This window comes from Mesoplodon densirostris, chromosome 3 (genome assembly GCF_025265405.1).
Source record: "Mesoplodon densirostris isolate mMesDen1 chromosome 3, mMesDen1 primary haplotype, whole genome shotgun sequence".
In the NCBI taxonomy this organism is placed as follows: Eukaryota; Metazoa; Chordata; class Mammalia; order Artiodactyla; family Ziphiidae; genus Mesoplodon; species Mesoplodon densirostris.
Window position 1 is genome coordinate 91,582,513 of NC_082663.1, and position 22,854 is coordinate 91,605,366.

The 22,854-nt window shown below is 34.3% G+C and overlaps 1 protein-coding gene across 1 annotated transcript in view; it reads left to right on the plus strand.

Annotated features, from left to right (window-relative positions):
- MAN2A1 (mannosidase alpha class 2A member 1) overlaps positions 1-22,854 on the plus strand; it is a 167,577-nt gene that overhangs the window by 73,522 nt on the left and 71,201 nt on the right. The window contains exons 6-10 of the mRNA XM_060093236.1: positions 4,840-5,013; positions 7,726-7,912; positions 11,835-12,012; positions 17,375-17,577; positions 20,368-20,550. Of these exons, the coding sequence (XP_059949219.1) occupies positions 4,840-5,013; positions 7,726-7,912; positions 11,835-12,012; positions 17,375-17,577; positions 20,368-20,550 (925 nt within the window). The remainder of the gene's footprint in view (positions 1-4,839; positions 5,014-7,725; positions 7,913-11,834; positions 12,013-17,374; positions 17,578-20,367; positions 20,551-22,854) is intronic.

The window sequence follows — 22,854 nt, forward strand, 5'->3', positions numbered from 1 at the left end:
ATGTAGTTTACGTTCTTTCTCTTCTACATCATTACTTCTCAGGGATTCTTTAATCTGTTGCAGCTAGGTTGCTATTCCTGTGTATCAGGTGATTTTGATACGGAAAAGATCATCAGTGATGATGAAATCTCAGACATCACTAACTTTTCATGTTGATTTTTATTCTTGTTTGTAAGCTTATTCTGTCCTAGTTATTTGGGACAACACATACTCCTTTTTTTTATCTTATAGCTTAATTTCATTTCATTTCAAATTTATAGAGTCACATGATAGTATTTGAGAGGGGCTCCTATATATCCTGTAGGGTTGGCCCTCTGTATTCATCAGTTCCGCATCTGATGATTCGACCAACAGTGGACGGAAAATAATTGAAAAGAAAAATCTGGAAAATTCCAAATAGCAAAACTTGAATTTGCCATGCCTGGCAGCTACTTACATAGTATTTACATTGTATTTATCACTATTTACATAGCATTTACATTATGTTAGGTATTATAAGTAATCTGGAGGTGATTTAAATTATAGGCATACCTCATTTTACTGTGCTTCACAGATACTGTGTTTTTTACAGATTGAAGATTTGTCACAACCCTGTGTTGAGCAAGTCTGTTGGTGTCATTTTTCCAACAGCATTTATGTCTCTGTGTCACATTTTGGTAATTCTAGCAATATTTCAGACTTTTTCATTGTTAATGTATTTGTTATGGTGACCTGAGATCAGTGATCTTTGTTTCTATTGCAAAAGGATTATGACTTGCTGAAGGCTAGCGATGCTTAGCTGATTTTTAGCAATAAAGTTTTCTTTTGTTTTGGTTTCCTTCCAGTTTTATTGAGATATAATTGATATACAGCACTGTGTAGGTTTAAGATATACAGCATAGTGATTTGACTTACATACATCGTGAAAAGATTATCTCAGCAAGTTTAGTGAATCTGTCACCTCATATAAATACAAAATTAAAGAAACAGAAAAAACAATTTTCTCTTATCTGAGAACTCTTAGGATTTGACTCTCTTAACAGCTTTCATATATAACATACAGCAGTGTTAATTATATTTATCGTGTTGTACATTACATTCCTAGTACTTATTTATCTTTATAACTGGAAGTTTACCTTTTGCCTGTCTTCATTCAATTCCTTCTCCCACCCTCACCTCTAGTAACCATAGATCTGATCTCTTTTTTCTACAAGTCTGTTTGGTTTTTTTTGAAGTATATTTGACCTACAACATTATGTTAGTTCCTGTTATACAGCATAGTGATTCGATATTTCTATGCATTTCAAATTGATCATCAGGATAAGTCTATATATGGCACCATGCAAAGATATTACATAGTTATTGACTATATTCCCCACACTGTACATTTCATACCCATGACTCATTTATTTTGCAACTGGAAGTTTGTACCTCTTAATTTCCCTCACCTGTTTCTTTCCTCCTCCCAGCCCTCTCCCTTCTGGCAACCACCTGTTTGTTCTCTGTATCTATGACTCTGTTTATGTTTTATTATGTTTATTCATTTGTTTTGTTTTTTAGCTTCCACATATAAGTGAAATCATTACAGTATTTGTCTTTCTCTATATGACTTATTTCATCAGAAAAATGTCCTCAGGGTCCATCAGTGTTGTCACAAATGGCAAGATTTCATTCTTTCATATATACACACACACACACCACCACGTTTTCTTTATTCATTGACCCATCTGTGGATACTTAGGTTGCTTCCATATCTTGGCTATTGTAAATAATGCTGCAGTGAACATGGGGGTACATGTATCTTTTCAAATTCGTGTTTTTGTTTTCTTCAGATCAATACCCAGGAGTGGAATTGCTGGGTCATATGGTAGTTCTCTTTTTAATTTTTTGAGAATTCTCCATACTGTTTTCCATAGTGGCTGTACCAATTTACATTCCCACCAACAGTGCACAAGGGTTCTTTTTTCTCCACATATAAAGTATTTTTTAACTAAGGTGTGTACATTTTTTTTAGACATAATGCTATTGTACACTTAATAGACTACCGTAAACATAACTTTTATATGTACTGGAAAACCAAAATATTGTGATATTTGCTTTATTGCAGTGGTCTGGAACCAAACCCACAGTATCTCGGAGGTATGCCTGTGTACAAGAGGATGTGTGTAGGTTATATGCAACTACTACACCATTTTATATGATTTGACATCCAAAGATTCTGGTATCTTCAGGGGTCCTGAAACCAATCTTCCCTGGATACCAAGGGACTCTAGTTAGATTCACGTACGTGTTTTTCTGAACCATTTGAGAGTAAGCTGGAGGCATCTTGTCTCTTTGTCTCTCAATACTTCATTGTGTTATTTCATAAGAAATAAGGATGTTTTCTTAGATAAGCAGAAGATAGTTATCAAATTAGGAGCGTTAGCAATACTACAATCTAGTTCACAGGTTATATTCAAATTTTGTCAATTGTCTCAATAATGTTCTTTAATAAGGGCTGCTTTTTCCCCACCCAATCCAGGATCCAACCTAGGATCATGTAGTATTGCTTGCAGTTGTCATGTCTTTTTAGTCTCCTTAACCTGAAACAGACCTCAGCCTTTCTCTGGATTTCTTGATGTTGATATTTTTGAGGAGTGCAGACCTCTGTTGTAGAAAGTCTCTCAATTTGAGTTTGTCTATTTCCTTATGATTAGCTTTAGGTTATTTATCTATCTGATCTATCTATGTAATCTAACCTAATTTATTTTGCTAGAATATCACTGTAGTTATTTTCTGTTGTCCTCAATGCATCCTGTCAGGAGGCACTTGTCATCTCTTTGTCCCCATATTGGTGATGCTATTCTTGATCACTTGTTTAAGTTGTGTCTTTTAATTTTCTTTACTGTACTGTTACATTTTCTGCCTTTCGAATTAATAACTAATTTGTAGGAGATACATTGAGAATAGGTAAATATCCTGTTCCTCATCAAACTTTAATGTTTTAGTTTTAGGATCCATTGATGATTTTCTAATTCCATCATTGCTTCTATAATTATCAGTTAGTATTCTATCAATACTAAAAGGAAGAGCTTTCCTTTTTGTTTTCAATTTATTTGTGAGCTCATGGATTCTTATTTTATTCAATGGGTTATAGTCCAGTACTATTATTATTTATTTTGATTCCCCAGTTGTCCTGCATTTGGCCAGTGGAAGCCCCTTCAACTATCTCCTGATTTATTTTTATATGTTCCCATGACTCTTTGACCATTTCTTTAATTTATGCCCCAAGAATATGTTCCAGGGTTATCTTGTACTTTCCTAGCCTCAGCCCTGGAATAAGTAATTTCTTTAAGATTATTTTTAATAGAGCATGGCATTTAGAGGTCAAAGTCTGGGACTGAAGATAATGTTGTTTGGTACTGAGGTGTTATTGCACTGAGCTAGGAAATGTGTGTGTGTGTGCATGTGTGTGTAATTGTATGTATAGAGAGAGTTTGTTTAAATATATATTTGTGTGTATATATGTATATTTATTCATGTTAGTACTACTATCTCCTATTTCAACTCAGTATCATAGGGTTCTGCTCTTTCATATTTACATATTCTATAGTTCCTTTTCTTAACAGTGTAAAACCTGGTTCCTTTATTCTAATTTACTCAGTCTTGAAATACATGAAAGTTTCAGAATTGCTAAACCTATACTACCACAAAAACCCAAAATTACTAAATAGAGTTCAAGATTTCTTTATAATTTTTTGGAGGTAAATTACATATGTGAAATGGACAAATTATATGGTCACTTTGAGTTTTGACACGTATTATGGTTCTCTGACAGTTCTGACTTTTCCTTCTCAGTCTCCTTGGTGGCTTCTCACCTCTGTGTTAATCTTCAATATTGTTCTACAGAGTTCTCTCTGTTCTCTTTTCTGTTATCCTGTGTTACACCTATTTGCATCATAATCTCTGCAACTAGAATCAGGATCAAGATTGACTCATTTTTGTAATCCTAGGGCCTCTTTTAGTCTTCGGCATATGTAAGGTGCTAAACAGGTGTTTGAGTGAAAAAAAATGTGCACAATTCTATTACTTATGTCAATTTATAGGTTGTTTGTAGAAGCCTTCTTTGAGAATCCTGAATAAATAAAAGATCAGATTTGTATAATGCCCAATGAATAATCTTATTTCATTAATTCTAATCTGTGCATTTATTATGTTTTTTATATTTTATCCTCTGTGAAATTGAGATATATCTTTAGCGCTTCACTCTTAGAATTGGTGTGAGTCAGGTATGAAAAATTCTATTGACCCATTCTTGGTAGAAAGCACCAGCATCAAAATGTCTTAAGATTTAATGAACTATGGTACAGTTACTTTGGCCATTTCTGCTACTGTATGTTATGATGATTTGGGACTATTATAAGCTATAAAAGATAGTTTAAAATCCCTTAATGTTGGAGTTGGGGAGTGCAAGTTGGAATGACTTAGGTTACTTTTCTATATTATGTAACAGTGAGTTGCTGGGTTATGCGTCTCCACAGAAGACAGGACTGTTAGATCCTAGAGGGCAGTGACTTGGTCCTGGTTATTTCTCTGTCTCCACTGAGCACAGTAGCTTTCTAATATCTATCAGGTGGCAGAGTGCTTATTTCACCTCCAACTGATTAACTTCCAGTGTTATTCACCCTGCCCGGGAGAACACAGCAGTGGCAGAATCCTCCTCTCAGGGAGTCCTGCTGGGAATGCTCGCTAAGGGTAATGCTGGGCAGCCCCTTTATTTTAGAATCCAGGAGACCAAAAGAACTCTGTTGGGTCTAAATGTGTTGTGACTTCTATTTCATTTATCAATTTAAAACAATAACACATTTTCTTTATCAACAGGGGTGAAACCTCGGTCTGGCTGGTCTATCGATCCTTTTGGACATTCACCAACAATGGCTTATCTTCTAAAACGTGCTGGATTTTCTCACATGCTTATCCAGAGAGTTCATTATGCAGTTAAAAAACATTTTGCATTGCATAAAATGCTGGAGTTTTTTTGGAGACAGAATTGGGGTATGTAGTGTTTGATGAAAGTTGAAGATCTCACTTGACCTAGATGTTATTTCACAGGGGTTATGAACTCATGCTGTTATGGGTTTTATTCAGAGTGTCAGTCTTGAAAATATGGTTGCCTAAAGATACACATAATTGTTTTTTCAATGTATTTGTGTCAGGAGTCTTTTAAGCATTGGTGAAGATATTTATCTATAGAACGTTGTAGATTCTTTTTTAAACCTAATGGAAGTAAATAAATACAAGTAATTAGCCTTTTGCAAATAATTCTTTCACTTGCTTCTCTTTTAAAAAGTACCTGTTTTATCACAAAGTTGTATGTGCATTAGAACTAATGTCCAGTCATATATCTCATATTCAGCCAGTGTTTCTTCCTTCTGTCTCTCCTGTCTCTGCATCTAGTAAGAGTTGCCTTTTAAAACCTTAATCCTGTCCTACTAGAACAGTCCTCCTATTACCTGTGTCACTTGTTTTCACACTGTTCTGTGGACACGCAGGTGTTCCAAGGATGTACTTCTCTAGCTCTTTGCTGGGGCAGAGGTAACAAGATTTAGGCCTCCTGAGAGGCCTTTGCCTTTCCCAACCCCCATGTAATTCAGAACACCTTATTTTCTTACTTAATTTTATTTATTGAGTCCTTATTATGGGCCATGCATGGTGTTAGATGCTTTATATTCACTCTTCCATTGAATCTTTATAATTCTTTAAATTAGTTTCTATAATTATCCTTTTTAAATGGTGAAGAAATGGAGGCTTAGATATGTGAAGCCATTTGCCAAAAATCATACAGGTAGTGGGTACAGAGCTGAGATTTGAATCCAGTTCTGTGCTGTTCCAAAGCCCAGGTCCCTAACCCCTAGTATATACCACCATCAGTATTAAGTTCTTGGTAAAATTTCATCTGAAAAAAGGATTTCATTGCTAAGAGAATATTCAGAAATCACTGTATTACATCATACTTGCTTCTCTGTGTAATCTAGACCCTCCTTAAGTGTTTCGGAAAAGTCATTTGTAAATTTAGATGGTATCTTTATGTGTACTGTTTTTTTTTTCAATAAGGAAACATATTAGCTATATAATTTTTTATCCTGGAAAATTAAACCTAATCTGTAGGGAAAACAAGAGCTTGTAGGGGATTTCATCCTGTATACTTTGATCAAATTCAAAGGAGCATATTAATTTTTTTATAAAAAGGATTATTAATTTGAGGGAGCCCTACTTAAACTATTGTTTACATTCAAATTGCCCATAAATATCCATCACCAGGAAATTACTGAGTACTTTTATGTACTTAATGCCATGTTAAGAAGAAATCTTGCTTATAAGAAAATTATAGTCTAATTTGATAAAAGACAAACACCACCAAATACAGCAGATAAACTGAAATGAGCTGCTAAGTAGTATGGCATGAAGAGAGGTAGAGGATGTGGAGTATATCCTTGCTTCATAGCAGAAAGGAAAGGAAGTTGCCATAAGTCCTGGGACTGTGACAGCCTCTGTGCAGATAGCAAGCATTAGCAACCAGCATCCATGATGTCACAATCATGAATGTGATTCAGTGAAACAACTTACAGCACACAAATGTACGGATTATAGTAGGTTTAAAGTTTGGAAAAGACCTGGTAATTATTTTAACTGAATGGAGTATGAGAGAAAACTGGAATATTTTAAGACTTACCTGATAGATTTGGACATGTTGCTTTAAAATGATGTTTTGGAATCAAGTTGAGCTTCTTTGTGTGTTCTGCTTCTTAATGAAGCAGTTGTTTTCAGTTTTTTTAAATGTACATGTTGCTTGTTTGTTTTTTCTTGTTGTCTGTCTTTATTATAAAAGCAGTGCATTGCTGAGAATTGGAGATCCATACGTAAAGGGGAAGAGGTATTTGCAGATCAGAATCATAAAAAGATACCACTTTTAACTCTTATAGAAGTCCTTCAGCCTTACTTGGTGGGAGGCTTTTGACCTCTCGAAAGCAGTGATATCAACACATACTGGCACTGAGGTTTCAATTAAAAACAATTCTATGTCAGGAACCAGTGCTCGTTTTCTGTATCTTTTTTGTTTGCTTTGTTTTGATTCTTCTTTTTGCTTTTGAAAATTACTTTTACTTTTCCTCTGCCTCCATGGAGAAAAGCATCATTGGCTCTTTATTGGTGAACATCAGGGTGACTCCACAAAACTCTCCTGAGTACACTTCTTTCTCATCACTACAAAACCAGTATTTCCCCAGTATCTTCACAACCCCTTCCTTCTTCTTCCCTTATTCTTCCAGGTTCCCTTTTTACGCCCTTCCTCTCTTCTCACCCAGTCTCTGCCGCTAATGGTCTCTCTCAGAGTGTCCTATTGCCTGAGGTGGGAGCAGATGTGGCAGGAGCTGGCAGCCAGGGATAGACACGGCCATAATTTTGGATAAGCCAGTTATAACTTTTGCTTCTGCTCAGATTATATCCTTCCAGGTCAGCAGATGCTGCTTTATGGCGGGGCTTTTCTGTCTCATCTAAGTTTAGATAGAAGAGGTAGATGGAGACAGATGTGAGTATCTTCCTTCTGGCCGGTGGTCATTAAACGCTGCTTGGGTGTGTGTTCTAGTAGTTGAAAGGGTTGTTGATTTAGGGTAGAGCTTGCATTATGTATGTATAAAGTACTGGAAATTTGAACAGTTTGGGGAAAACAAAATTTATAAATGCAGGTCTGTTGGCTCTTTATTTTAGATCTGGGATCTGTCACAGATATTTTTTGCCACATGATGCCCTTCTACAGCTATGACATCCCTCACACTTGCGGACCTGATCCTAAAATATGCTGCCAGTTTGATTTTAAACGACTTCCTGGAGGCAGATATGGTTGTCCCTGGGGAGTCCCCCCAGAAACAATATATCTTGGAAATCTCCAGAACAGGTACGAAAATATGCATTTTGTAAGACAACATCTTGAACAAGCAAGCATCAGTGGCTTGTTGCTGAAAGATTGAATAAATGGTTTTTAATAGCCAGCTTATCCTTGTTCAAGGTATTCATTCAAACTAGATTTAAAGCAACTTAAAAATACCAGAGCCTTGACTATTTGTCTTGTATGTTATAACTTAATGGAAAGTGAACAATAGTACATCAGTATACAATGGATAACCTATAATACACTGTTATTACTGTCTCCTTTGCCCTCATTATAAAAGCCTTCTACTGTGTTTGATTGATTTCATATACTTTTGTTGATAATAAAACTTACGGTCTCTATGGTATAAATTGGTAAGAAAAGCAGCCCAACTGCAAAAACACATTTATTGAAATGGAACACATAAAGAGTGTAATTATCTGTTCCCTTAACAACAATTTCAGTAATAGTGAATGCTGCCCAGCTCTGATGAATACACATCTGCATCTTTCTGATGTTTTTGACTTATAGAAAACTTCAATTAAGAATATTTATACTTAAAGATTTTTAAATAAAAATCAAAGGAATGAATTATTTTTTTTTCTTAAAAGAAAACTGTCCTAATGATGGAAGCATCTCATTAAACCAAGCTGCCTATACTTCTAATTCTGGTGCTTTTAAAGTTTAATTTCTTCACTTTAAAATTAGTGGCATGTAATGCATTAAAATAAAACATTGTGTTGTAATATATACCACTCAACTCTGCTAGAAAAATAATATAGCCTTGTAAGATCGTTGCTCTGGGCTCAAATCTCTTTATTCTTAAAAAGACTTCTAAAAAAGTGTGTGAGGATGAAGGTGGGATTGGGTCTCTTTGCATTGAGTGTCCTTGTGGCCATAAAGAAAACATTCCAGTGTGAGCCTCTCACTGGCAGACACAAAAGCATTTTACCATGGCAGCCTTCTTGAAGCCATGGATCCTTTGTATCAAAATCTGGCTTTCATAGTTGTTTTGAAAAACTGTCCAAGGTTTGGGATCAACCTGGTTTCATTTTCTTGGTTCCTAGAGAAGTGAGGGTCAATGGGAGACCCTGAACAGCCTGCTTTTTAGGGTCAGGCTACCTAGGCTAAGAGAGTAATCCAGTATATTATGTAGCAAAAGGAGTAGTGGAAAGGAAGTGGTGGAGGATTGGGGTGGTGTGTGTGTGCTTGTTTGAGCGGGGGGTGGGGGGGGATTCTTGCCTGTCTACTTGGGAAAACAGCTGTTTGTAACTGAATGGTATTTACACTCCTTTCAGCTCCAGTGGTCAGGGATAGGAGACTTCTTGAAGGGTAACTGGAATCCCAGTGCACTCATAGATATTTTGAGGCCCGTTTTTTCTTTTTTGGGTGCTCCTTAGAGTACCTGAGAACCATTTTGTGTAATCCCATCGCTGTATCATTAGAACCCTTCAAAGATTACCCCCCCATCCCCCCAAGACCACACCTTGTGGTCAGTCAGTTCCAGTGATTCTGAAAGTGGTTTCCAGGCACCTGGGGCATACAGATGAAAGAATCTATATAATACCTACACTGTTTGTTTGTTTTTTTAAACTTCTTACAAGTCTTGAAGTCTTAACTCTGCTGGTTATTCCCATGCAGGTATCACCTTCCTTTTGATGTTGTGATGAACAAAGATCAGACATGGGCATTTCAGCTTAATGGCATTTGATTTTTTAATTCCCTAAAGAAAATGAAATGTAACTATAAGATACAGGTGATACATTTAATAAGTTCAGTTTATCAGGTTCCTCTACTTTGCAGATAAAGAAATACCATTCTTCAACAAGTTCAGTTTTGGGTCTAGTACCATATATTTTACATATGATGATGATTCATATGTCAGGTGATTTGATGTTTCAGGGAATTCTTTTTTTCTTTGTTCTAGTTAAGTTGCTCTTTCTTACATGGTAGAATAAGTGAAGAGCAAATTGCAGCTGTGCATCTTTAAATGTGATGTTGATCAGTGCATTTGTCATAGGTTTACTGTGCATTAGTGAGTACCCACTACCTGCCAGGTGGGTTAGGTTGGTCCCTTGGCTTTCCCAGCATTGACACTTTCTGAGCAGGAGCTTGGGAGTTAGTTAGGATAGATGCTGGATAGAAAAGGCACTTCATTAGAGTTTGTGATTTCTTTCCTCTTATGTGTTTTACACATATACATGCAAAATATGGTATATCTTATAGTAGTAAACCTTGGGATGCATTTAAATGATCGCATACCCTTTTTTATTCTGGTTGCCTGGGGGATCTAGTTGGATGCTCATTCATACTATATCTTATATCGGCGATTTATGTATATATTTTTTCCTCGTATTTCTTTGGTCTTATATATCTTTCTATGTGATTAATCTCATTATATGTGTGTTTTTTAATTGTAAGTAATGATCTAAAATTGTTTTTGTAAAATGTGGAATATTAGTAATTTACTAGTAAAAATTAAGTACTATATTGAATGCTAATCTCAGAAAACTGAGTATTATATGTTATATAATTGGGTCATTTGTAGAGACATGGATGGATCTAGAGACTGTCATACAGAGTGAAGTAAGTCAGAAAGAGAAAAACAAATATCATATATTAACGCATATATGTGGAACCTAGAAAAATGGTACAGATGAACCGGTTTGCAGGGCAGAAATTGAGACACAGATGTAGAGAACAAATGTATGGACACCAAGCGGGGAAAGCGGCGGGGGGGGAGGGGATGAATTAGGAGATTGTAAAAAAATAAATAAAATTAAATTTAAAAAAAGAATATTACGGTTACATTTTACCCACCAAATTATTAAATTTTTGCTAATTTAATAGTTGCAAAATATTAAATTTTTTAATATAAATATAGACTATCAATATAAAAAGACTATCAATATAAAAAGATCATATGAGATTCTAAATTTAGTTAAATTTTTTGTCATAATTTCTACAAAATGCCTCTTTCCATCATTGATATTCTTTGAGATTTCTTCATAAACTTTAATATTGTGAATTAGAATCTAATTCTGGATAGTCCTTGAAATGAAAATTGGAATAGTGTGTAGAAAAGTATATTTGTCATTTATCACTGTTTTTTTAAGCTTTGGCATTAGAAATATGGAGAACTACTCTGGGCTCATCTGCTTGTTTAATTTCACTTTCAGAAGTGCTTCCTCTTAGTTTGTGTTCCGAGACTTCCTCAAATGGTTCTCCAATTCAGCATCTCCCAAAGGGTTTTTTACACAATACGAGAATATGAAATATATAAAGCACAGCAGCACATTGTGTTTAGCTGACCTTTTGAGTCATGGGTTAGCGCCCAGAGAGATAGAAACCAAAATAGCTCATTCAACTCCTAAGCTTTATCTGTTGATCAGTATTAAGAAGGATACCGTGAGGAATACTCAGATTATTGATGGAAGGTGTTAAGTGAGTTGATTTTCTTCCTTTAGAAAAGGAAATATGGTTCTATAATTGGCTTCATTCTAAATACCTTTTTGTGTTTAATTAGGCAATTTTAGATTAAATTAGAGAAAGGGAATTAAGTCAAAGCAAACTTCAAAGTTTATATAGATGAGAAATCCTGTCTTCTTGGACTAAATTGTTTTACGACAGGCTATCTGGGAGCAAATCTCTGTGACTGACCTTTAGGAGGACATTGATGCCCCCAGTAATTATATGCCAAAGTTGGTATGTGACTTTATTTCTCTAAGGATATTCCATTGGAAAACTTTGGGTTTATCCCTCTGATAAGAATTTATGAATATTTTAAATGGATAAAGAAAATCACTATGGTAGTTTAAAAAGTCTGCCTCATAAATTATGCTAAGATAGAATATAGGTAAAATACGCAATACTTTATTTTAATATAATACATTTTTTAATGAGTTACCCCCTTGTTCTTTTCTTAGTATTTTCCTTTTTTCTTTTGTAGGGCTGAGATGCTTCTAGATCAGTACCGAAAGAAGTCAAAGCTTTTCCGTACCACAGTTGTCCTGGCCCCCCTAGGAGATGATTTCCGCTACTGTGAACGCACGGAATGGGATCATCAGTTCAAGAATTACCAACTGCTTTTTGATTATATGAATTCTCATTCTCAGTATAATGTTAAGGTAATGAGAAAATATTTTATTATGAGACTGTATTTGAAGTTGACCCTTCATTATTAAAAGAGGCTAAAACACAGTAGCCTTAGTTTCTTTGTCCCACATCCCAGTATTTCATAGAATATGTAGTTCTTCTATAAAAGTATAATTCATGAAGAGGAAAATTATCTTATATTACAGTTCCATTTCTAAAGTTGTCCCTTTCTTACCACTCATTGAGGATTAAAGAGGCATTACTTTATGTAGTTGAAAACATGTACCTACTAAGTTGTGATGTTCATTTTCCAGTGATGCCCTGTTTTCCTTTCCTACTGAAAGTGTGTTGTTTCTTACAGTTGCATCCTGTGATTTAGTAGTGTGACTGGCAGATGCACATGTCAAGAATTTTGCAAACAAACGTCTTGTATCCAGAGACTACAGTAGCGTTTTTCTTAGATGAGAAGGCTTCTAAAATTAATCATTTGTCTGTCGTTCTTGCTCTTTCTTCCCCGCTGTGGAAAATTTATTATGTACCCTAAAGTTGTGAGAATAGTGTAAATTCCTTCCTCCACCCCACTCCCTCTTCCCATATCCATGACTCAACTACAACATTCATCAACTCAAGGTCACTCTTGTTTCAGCTGTGCCCCACTGTCATCTCACTCCTCTCTCTTGAATTATTTTGGAGCAAATCTCAGCGGTCATGTATTTTTGTCTATAACGATTTCAGTATGTATCTCTAAATGAAAAGGACTCGGTGTAAAAAATATGATCGTAATACCATTATCACATCTAAAAAAATAATAGTAATTTAATATCATATATCCAGATAGATTCAAATTTTCCTGATCTCACAAAAGCATTTTTTTTTCTTTTTAACAGATGCATTGTGTAAGTCAGGATTCAAACAAGAGTCATATATTGGACCCTATATGAGAAAATGAATTATCCAACAGTTTATTATATTCACATATGACCCTTTAAGACAATAAAAGATATGTGAAAATACCATAGAGGGGAAGTGATATACCTGGTAGGAAATTAGAAAGGTGATGATATACCACCTTTTATGTAGTGAGAATTCAAATTTATTAAGTAAACTTAAATAATATTAAATAAATAAATACACTTAAATAAAATATTGAGGTTATTCAAGATACTTAAAACTGAATTTCTACCATGTTATAAACTCTGAGCATCGGGCCTATATTTAAATCATCCCTGTAATCTCAAAGATAAAGTGCATACATGGACGTTTGATTAGAAGAGTCCGTATGTATGTGGGGATCTTATCTCTAAATATATCTTCTTGGGGAATGGTTTTGAGGTCTGCAAAAGGATCCACTGCATGATTCTGAAGAATTTAATCCTGCTTTTAGTATTTTACCTATTTCCTCCTTTGTTTGCCCACTAGAACAATTTTAAAGTAATTTAAAAAGTTGATGTATCATATACATAGAAGTGCACAAACCATTAAGTATACAAAGAATATTTTCAAGTTTTAAAACCCCCATGTAATATAAAAAAAAAAGAATGTCTATATGTCTATAACTGAGTCACTTTGCTGTACGACAGAGATTGGCACAGCATTGTAAATCAACTGTACTTCAATTTTAAAAATAAATAAATAAATAACCCCCCCATGTAACCACCATCCAGATCAAGATGTAGAACATTTGTAACCTCTGGAAGGGTCCCACAGGTGTCCTCCAAGTCATTACCAATTCCTTCAAAAGTAACCACTATTTTCATGTCTATCACTGCGATTAGTGTTGCCTGTTTTTGAATTTTATGAGAAGGGAATCTTAAATATGTGTTATTTTGTGTCTAGCTTTTTTTGCTCCACATTATGTTTTTGAAATTCATCCATCCACCATTATGTGTTGCTGTAACAGTAGTTCATTAATTATTTATGCTGTATAGTATTTCTTTTTTAAAAAATATTTATTTATTTATTTGGCTGCATCGGGCCTTAGTTGCGGCATGCGGGATCTTCGTTTGCCAAGTGTGGGATCTTTGTTGTGGCATACGGGATCTTTAGTTGCGGCATGCGAACTCTTAGTTGCAGCATGTGGGATCTAGTTCCCTGACCAGGGATTGAACCCAGGCCCCCTGCATTGGGAGTGTGGAGTCTTAGCCACTGGACCACCAGGGAAGTCCCAATGCTGTATAGTATTTCTAGTATCCATTTGATATATATATACCACCATTTATCCATTCTATTGTTGATGAACATTTGGGTTGTTTGCAGTTTTTGCCTATTACAAATAATGCTGCTTTGAACATTTTGTGCATGTTTTGGTATACGTGTGTATGAGTTTATGTGGGTATAAAATGGGATAGAGTTCTGTGGTTATTGGGAATTTACATGTTCAACATCACTAGATATTGCCAAACAAGATTCCAAAACAGAAGCACTGGATATTGCATTGTATGATGGTTTCAGTTGCTCCACTTCCTTACTCAGATTTTGTATTGTCAGGATTTTTTTTAAATCCTTTATGATAGATGTGATGGTTTTATTTTGTATTTCTTGTCGTTAATGAGGTTGAGTCTCTTTTCATAAGTTTATTGCCATTTGGATATCCTTTTTTGTGAAGTGCCTATTTAAGTCTTTTGATGATTTTTTTTATTAAATTGGGTCATCTGTCTTTTTCCTAACCATTTATAGTTCTCTTATGTATTTTGGATTGAGTCTTTTTTTCAGATAAAACTTATACACATGTTGTCTCCCACTGTATAGCTTGTGTTTTCTCTCTCTTAATGCTGTCTTTTGACGAACAGAAATTCTTAATTTTAATTGAATGTAATACAGCAGTATTTTCCTTTATGGTTAGTGCATGTTACGTTTTGCTTAAGAAAATTTTGTTTACCCCCATGGTCATGAAAATATATTTCTTCTGAAGCTATCCTCTAGAAGTTTTATTGTTTTACCTTCGTCATTTAGGTCTGTAGTATATTTGGAATAGATTGTTGTGTATTGTGTGAAGGGAGGGATCAAGATACCTTTTGCCCATGTGAATATACAGCACCATTTATTGAAGACCACAGTTTGCCCACTGCACTGCAATGTCGTCTTTATCATTAACCATAAGTGAGACGAATGTATGTGTGGGTCTGTGTCTAGACTTTCTATTCATTTTTGTCTATCTGACTGATCTCATAGTGTCTTAATTACTACAGCTTTATAATAGATCTTACTATCTGATAGTATAATTCTAGTTTTGTTCTCCTCAATATTGCATTGGTTATTGAGCTCATCTGTACCTATTGGGTCTGAAGTTAATGCTGTATTTCCTTGTATTTGTGACCCTCATTTCTTGCATGTTCACACACACATATTCTGCTTCCTAGTAATTACATTCTGCTTCCTGGTAATGAGATTAGGGAGTAATACGTAATATTAACTAAAATGTATTGAGAGATTATGATTTGGTAATTAAGTTTTTAAAGTGCTTTACTTTATTTAAAAATGTCTTTCTAGTTTTACTGAGATATAATTTGACATATATCACTGTTTATGTTTAAGGCGTACAGCATAATGATTTGACTTACATATATTGTGGAATGATTACCTCAATAAGTTTAATTAGCATCCATCATCTCATATAGGTATAATAAAAAAAAGAAAAAGAAAAAATATTTTTCTTGTGATGAGAGCTCTTAGGATTTACTCTCTTCACAATTTTCATACATATACAGCAGTGTTAACTAGAGTCATCATATTGTATATTACATTCCTAGTACTTATTTCTCTTATAACTGGAAGTTTATACCTTTGGACTACTTTTCTCCAATTCCTCCTCCCTACCCACCACCTCTGATAACCACACACCTGCTCTCTTTTCCTGAGTTGTTTATTATTATTATTACATTTCACATGTAAGTGAGATCCACAGTATTTATCTTTCTCTTTATCTACTTAGCATAATGCCCTCAAGTAAAGTGCTTTACTTTAACAATTATTGAATTCTCCAGACATTTTCTGGTAGGTACTATAATAACTCATGAGGAAACTGAGGCACAAATAGATTAACTTGCCCAAGAAACACTATATTTGGTGAAGCCAAGATAAGAGTAGATAATATAGTTGAAAATTGATTTTCTTTAATGTAAGCATAAGGATTTGGAAATAGACATCCACTTTGCTGTTACAAAATTTATTATATCACAATTAGATTATAGTAACATATTTATCTTACTAATATCATTGTTATGTTTCTGGTTGATATTTTGCCTTTGCAATGGAAGAATAATAGCTAAAACTTATACCGTTATTTGCCAGTCATGTTTCTAAGCATTTTACTTAGAACCCTATTAGCTGTAACACAGAGAGACCCAGAGACATTATATACTATGCTCAAAATCACATGTTGCATAAGTGGTAGAGATGGAATTCAAACCCACATCATCAGGATCCAGCTTCTGTGCTGCTCTTAATAACTGTTGGAGTGCCACTAACTCTTTTTGACTACTTTAATTATTTTTCTGCCACACTGAATCAAAATGGCTCTCAATATCTGTGTGTGTGTATGTATGTGTGCATAAGGTCAGAAACAGCAAAATTAGCATCTTATTAAAAAGAACACATTCTCTACTTAATTGTCTAATTGTCTGTTTACTTCTAGCAACACTGCCTTTTAATATCTGTTTATGAGGTCTGGTATAATGTTTCTTTTTTCCTTTGATTTATAGAATAGTTTGGGCTCATAAAAATGGATTTATGTACTAGTAATTTGAGTCACTAGTCAGAAAAACCGTTTCATTTGAGCAGTCAGCCTTGCAATTCTTTTCCCTCTTTGTGTTTTACCTATATTCATTGTTACCTGCTGGTAGAGAAAGTCCATTTTTTTAATGACCTGCTGTTCTCAAAGTCTCTCTTCTCTCCATTATAAAGAACACACTGGGGAGAAGGGGAGGCCAGGGGAGGGTATGTGCATATGATATATGAAAATACTTAATAGCTAACAAAACTGTTTTTCCAGACTTCTGGAACATTTTACTCAAAATACGTGTCTTTTATTTTTGCTGCTTCCCCCACTTTCCATTCATCTCTGGATTATTCCATATCCTGATCCTTGCATACTTGGAGATTCTAGGGATATGTACGGAGTTTTCAGATCCACAAATTTGTAGCTCTAAATAACTCTTCTTACTGCATAGGTGTACAAGTTTTCTCTTAGTTTAATTTGGGACTTGATGCAAGTAAAAGAAAGTCACTGAGTGCTTTCCCCCCTGCATTTGAGTAAATCTGAGCTATATATTTATCTTAACTTGGAATCATGTCTTAAATATTTATTAGTAACTTTTCCTTTCAGTGCTAGAAGCAATTTTAAGGTAGAGATGAATGTGTGAATAAGTGAAATGTACCTTTTTTTTTTTTTCCTAGATACAGTTTGGGACTTTATCAGATTATTTTGATGCACTGGATAAAGAAGATGCAGCCAGTAGAAAGAAGAGCCAATCAATGTTCCCGGTTCTAAGTGGAGATTTTTTCACTTATGCTGACAGAGATGATCATTACTGGAGTGGCTACTTTACATCCAGACCCTTTTACAAACGAATGGATAGGATATTGGAATCCCATTTAAGGTACAGTTACCTTTAGATAGCTACATTTATTTTTTCACTTCTTTTATGTTATCATAAACTATATGTAGAGTTTTGCATAATATACAGCATTTATGCAGTGTTAGGTTGCATTTAATATAATTGTGAAATTTTAATGCAATCAGAGATGTGTCTCCAAACCATCATCAGATTATTACAGAGGCTTTTATTCTGGAAGGAAAAGCAGTTTATGTAATTAGATTTTCTGGGAGTTGTATTCAATGTTTTATATTTTTCTAATTAAACTACTTATATTATTTGCACACCATGGTAGTATTCAGTGACATCATCGTGTGTCTGCAGGTCAGTAACCTGGCAAGCTGAATTGTTGGAAACGGGCAAGGGTCAAAAGGAGCAAATAGGGTCTCTCAGTAGCCAAAATGTAGGCCTCAAAGTACATACTCTAAAACCAATGTACTTTATATGTGGGAGAATTTTAGAGACTCCATCTCCATTCTTATTTATTTATTTGAAACACATTTTTATCGGTATGATTTTCTGCTTAGAAGAAGAAAATTTGAAAGAGATGAGAACAGATGGAGGCAGAGTGATTGGTTGAAAAAGTAAACAGATAAGGAGACGACAGGAAAGTCATTAGAAAAACATAAAGACACTCTAACCCTGCATTATCCAGTTCTTTTCAATCACTATCCAATAGAACTTTCTGCAGTGATAGAAATACTCTATTTCTAAACTGTTTATGCAGTATGGTAGCCACTAGCCACATGTAACTATAGAGCACTTGAAATTTGACCAGTGTGACTGAGGAACTGAACTCTTAATTTTATTTAATTTTAATGAATTTTAATATACATAGCCACATGTGGCTAGTGGCTGTCATAGTGGAGAGTACAATTCTATGTAACTGAGTCTCATTGTTTTTTGATAAAGAGAAACCACCCCAAGGGAATCCTGAGGCTTTTTCTATGTGTGTAGCTCAGGAGAGTAATTTATTTTCATGACAAATTCATTGTCAATTAAGTTCAAAATATGAATTCATGATGATTGATTTTCATGATGAATCTTGGTATTAAAAATAAAAATTTATATCAAACCTACCCTCTTCTATTTACTAATGGATATTGAATATATTTTGGACAGACTTTTTATAAAAATCATTTCTTTAAGAGTTGTACTTTTTTATAGTAGTGTGTGTTTTTATTATTTTTACTGTTGTTGTGCTACTGTTCCCACAGACTAACAACAGTAACTGTTATTTAAAAACCTAACCTTTGACTATTTTGGGGGATATTCACAAACGTGCCAGATGAATATACATTATTTGTAACAAAATAGATTTATATATTACAGAGATTTCTGCATTCTTACCCAATAGAATCTTAGTTACCTTTATGTTAGTTATCTTTACAGTTAGTTATCTTTATGTTATTCATAATTTTTAAGTGTCAAGTATTTTTTAGTGGCAAAGAGTTATGAATATTGGTTCAATCTTAATTTATTGAACTTAAGATGTTACTTAAATATATTACTACTGGTAATATATTTTGATAATTCTGCTGCTTTAAAATAAAACAATAAACCTATAGTAAGTTGAATTTCAAAATGTAATTAATTTATTTGAAAATAAGTTAATTGTGTGATAATGATATTTCATCCTCAGCTCATTTGTAAAAAATGTGTATAAAATAGAAATGTACAAAGAAGAAAATATTCTTGAAATCCACTTTTTTACATTTTGTAGTATTTATATGTATATATATTCTTTCCATAACCAGGAATACTTGCTCTGGATATATATGCATACATATACATATAATTTCCTTAATTCCTATATAGTGATTCTCATGCCATGAATTTCAGAAGGCTTATAATTTTATAAAGTGGAGATTATTTAGTTTCTTTTAATTATTTCAAAAATTCAAATGAGTTCTTTTTTTTTTAAAGCAGTTTGAATCTCTCCTTGTTTTTTGATACCTTGATACATTTTCATGCTGCCTTGATTTTTCTCTCCATCATCTTAACATGTTTGTGGTAAAGAATCTTATATTTTTCACTCCATCAAGGCATGTCTCTTTTTAAAGAACTTTTAAGAAACCCATCTTGAACCATGTCCTCAGATTAAAAACATTAAAGATGAAAATTATAAACCCCCATCTTATTGCTCAAAACTGTCCTTAAGCTAAAGTATTTTTATTCTTTACTTTAAAATACTAAGAAAAGATGGCATAAGATTTATCAGCTTTCAGTTTCTAATGTTAAATTATCTGTAGTTGTTGTATGTTATCATCAGCACTTAGACTAACTCTTGTCTCTGAGCTGTCTGGCCATCATTTCCTTCTTCTCCTTTACTGTTAGTCTAACACTCATGTGGCCATGCATTTCCCCACCACCTCTCCTCTTAATGTACCTATGTGAGAGTAAATGGCTTTCTGGTGATGAAGTTCATGGTATGTGTCTAAGCTGCTGAGAAGAAAGGACAGAAACACTTATCCAGTTCTTACTGCTTTGAGATATTTTTTCCCTATGCTATATGTAAATGGGCATATCTTTCTGCCAACAGGTACTGGCTTCTCTTCCTTATATCACTGAGACATGGTGTTCTTTGATGATTGAGAATTTAGACGTATTAGATGGATACCTTTGTGGTTTTATAGAAATGTTTATTATCAATATCTGTCTTATAAACTGATGGTACTGAAATCATGGATTTAAAAAAAACACATTTGAAAATATATCAGTGCCACCTATTTTAGGTAGTAAACTAAAATGTTTGTTTTGAAATAAAAATTAATGACTGTTTTATGCAATTAGGGCTGCTGAAATTCTTTACTATTTCGCCCTGAAACAAGCTCAGCAATACAAGATTAGTAAATTTCTTTCATCATCCCATTATATGATGCTGACAGAAGCAAGAAGGAATTTGGGACTATTTCAACATCATGATGCTATCACAGGAACTGCAAAAGATTGGGTGGTTGTGGATTATGGTACCAGGTAATATATTGGAAAGTAGACTTAAAACAAAATCTTTTAAAATTTCAGGTCATAAGCTTTTATCTTTTGATGAAGTGTCTTTTTTAATTGTAATACTGAATTTTTATTGAAGTAAAGTACACTAAATCAAACCAATTTCAAAATACATGTGTCACACCAAGAAAACATTTTCAGTTATGCTGACAGCCCAAAATGCTTATGTTTTGATGAAGTTTTTAATAATTATATCCCTTATAAGGTTTGCTGTAGAAAAACCACCAATTTTCAGAGTCACCAATTTTTCAAGAAATCTGTTGACAAAGTACCGGCTGTCCCAACTTTTATTGTAGTGCATTTCTGTAAATGGAGTAGTAAAACATTATTATAAAACCAATCCCACTTTTCCCCAAGTACAGTGTGGTAATTGAGGTTACTTCTTGACCAAGGATTTGGTATCAAGTAAATCATAGTTATAATCCAGGGAGATAAAGAGCTCCACTTCATTATATAGCCATTTAATTTCATCCTATTTCATATCCATTTGTTCTTGAATACCTCATTTTTTGACAGGGGCATTGACAAAAAAGTTTAAGCCTAGAAGAAGAGCCAGGAAGTAGAAGAACCTAGAAACCTTGTCATATATGGCCGATATAAGGAATTGGGATGAAAAGCGATGGCCTGGGTATTGATATCAAAGCCATCCTTAGCTCTTGGATGGTCTGTCAGATGAATGACGGAGTAGAACTCAGTTAGTTTCATATTGCAGATCAGAAACAATGAGTACAGCCTTTGGCTCAGAATAGCAGAGGGCTTTGTAAACAGTGCTTCCCAATAAGCTTACCTTTTGTGATAGTGAGATTTCCATCATCATACCAGAGTTGAGGCTGCCATTCGTTAGGATCAGTGCAGAGGAGATTCCCACACTAGTGGAGGAGTTTTGCCTATTGTTTCACTGTAGCTTAGGTTAGTATTTCTTCCAGATTATGCTTTGATATTATTTTTAAATCATTAAAAATATGCTCTGATTATAGATTTAAAAAGTGAATCTCTTTTATAGGTATTCTCATATGTGGAAAGTGTACATAGCACATAAAGTCATTATTAAAAAATTGATCCACAACTGATACTACTAATTATAATGAGGGTTAATTAAATTTTTAGTTACAGTATTTCGACTGCCTTTCACAAAACTTGGGAAAAAGTATTCTTGAGGTTTCATTAGTTGACTTGAGTCTTTAAAAAATATATTCAAGGTATTAGTACCTTGAATATCTTCTCAGTTTTCTTATGGCAAATGTATTTGGCATCCGTCTATTGAGATTGAGCTGGGCTTAAAGTAGGAAAAACTCATTGTATGATAATGATGTTATTTCTTCCACAGAAAGCATTTTTTAAAGTAATGTTAGATACTCCATTTTTCTTTTTCACCTGTTCCTGTCTTCTTGGTTTATTGAGAGTTTAAAAGTGAGGCTGCTGGGAATCAGACCAGAGCAGAGCTCCTAAGAGGAAATAGAGAAGTCATCTTCCTCCACTGCTTATTTGCTATCTCTCTGGCTGCAATATTGAAAGAGATTTGGGTACAGGTCATTGGGTTTTTGCTACAGAACATTTTCTGTCTCATAACCTCTCCAGAAGGCCTGTCATTAGTTCCTCCATATGTTTGGTGTTGCTTTTAGCTTATAAAAGCATCCCCATACAAAATTGCATCTCAGAGAAAAAAGACACAATAATTCTCAAGTTGTACTTGACATTTGTAAATTTGCTTTGTGAGTACTTCACACTTCATTGAAAAGTCATAAACAATTATCAAGTCATTAGCACAGACATTTTAAGTAGGAAATTTCAAAACACAAGTTAGAGAATTATAAATAAAGAGGCAGCTAGTATTGGGTGGTCTCTTGTCCTTGGATTGGTGACTACTTTTTATTCAGATGTTGGCAGAAATGTCCCAGTGAACAAGTGTATGAGTTAGGGCCTGCCTTTGGCTTCAAAACAAAATTAATCCTATCCTGCTTATTTTTAGGCCATGTGAAAGAAGTCTGCAGGTCACTGGTTCAGGTGTGACAGCTCCACAATGCCATCAGGGTTCCAGGCCCTTTTAGCTCTCTCTTCTGCCGTTTAAGGGTGACTCTTAGTGTCATGCTGTCAACAGTAGATTGAATCTTCATGTATTTATAAACTGGAGAACAAGCATACATCATGGCATATTTGGATGTTAATTCTAATCATGGCATTAAAAAATGAATTAGACTGGGCAGTGTCTATGTGGATGTTCAGCTTAAAAGTGGTTAATGGGGCTGTGTGAAGAAGGAATGGTAATGAGGT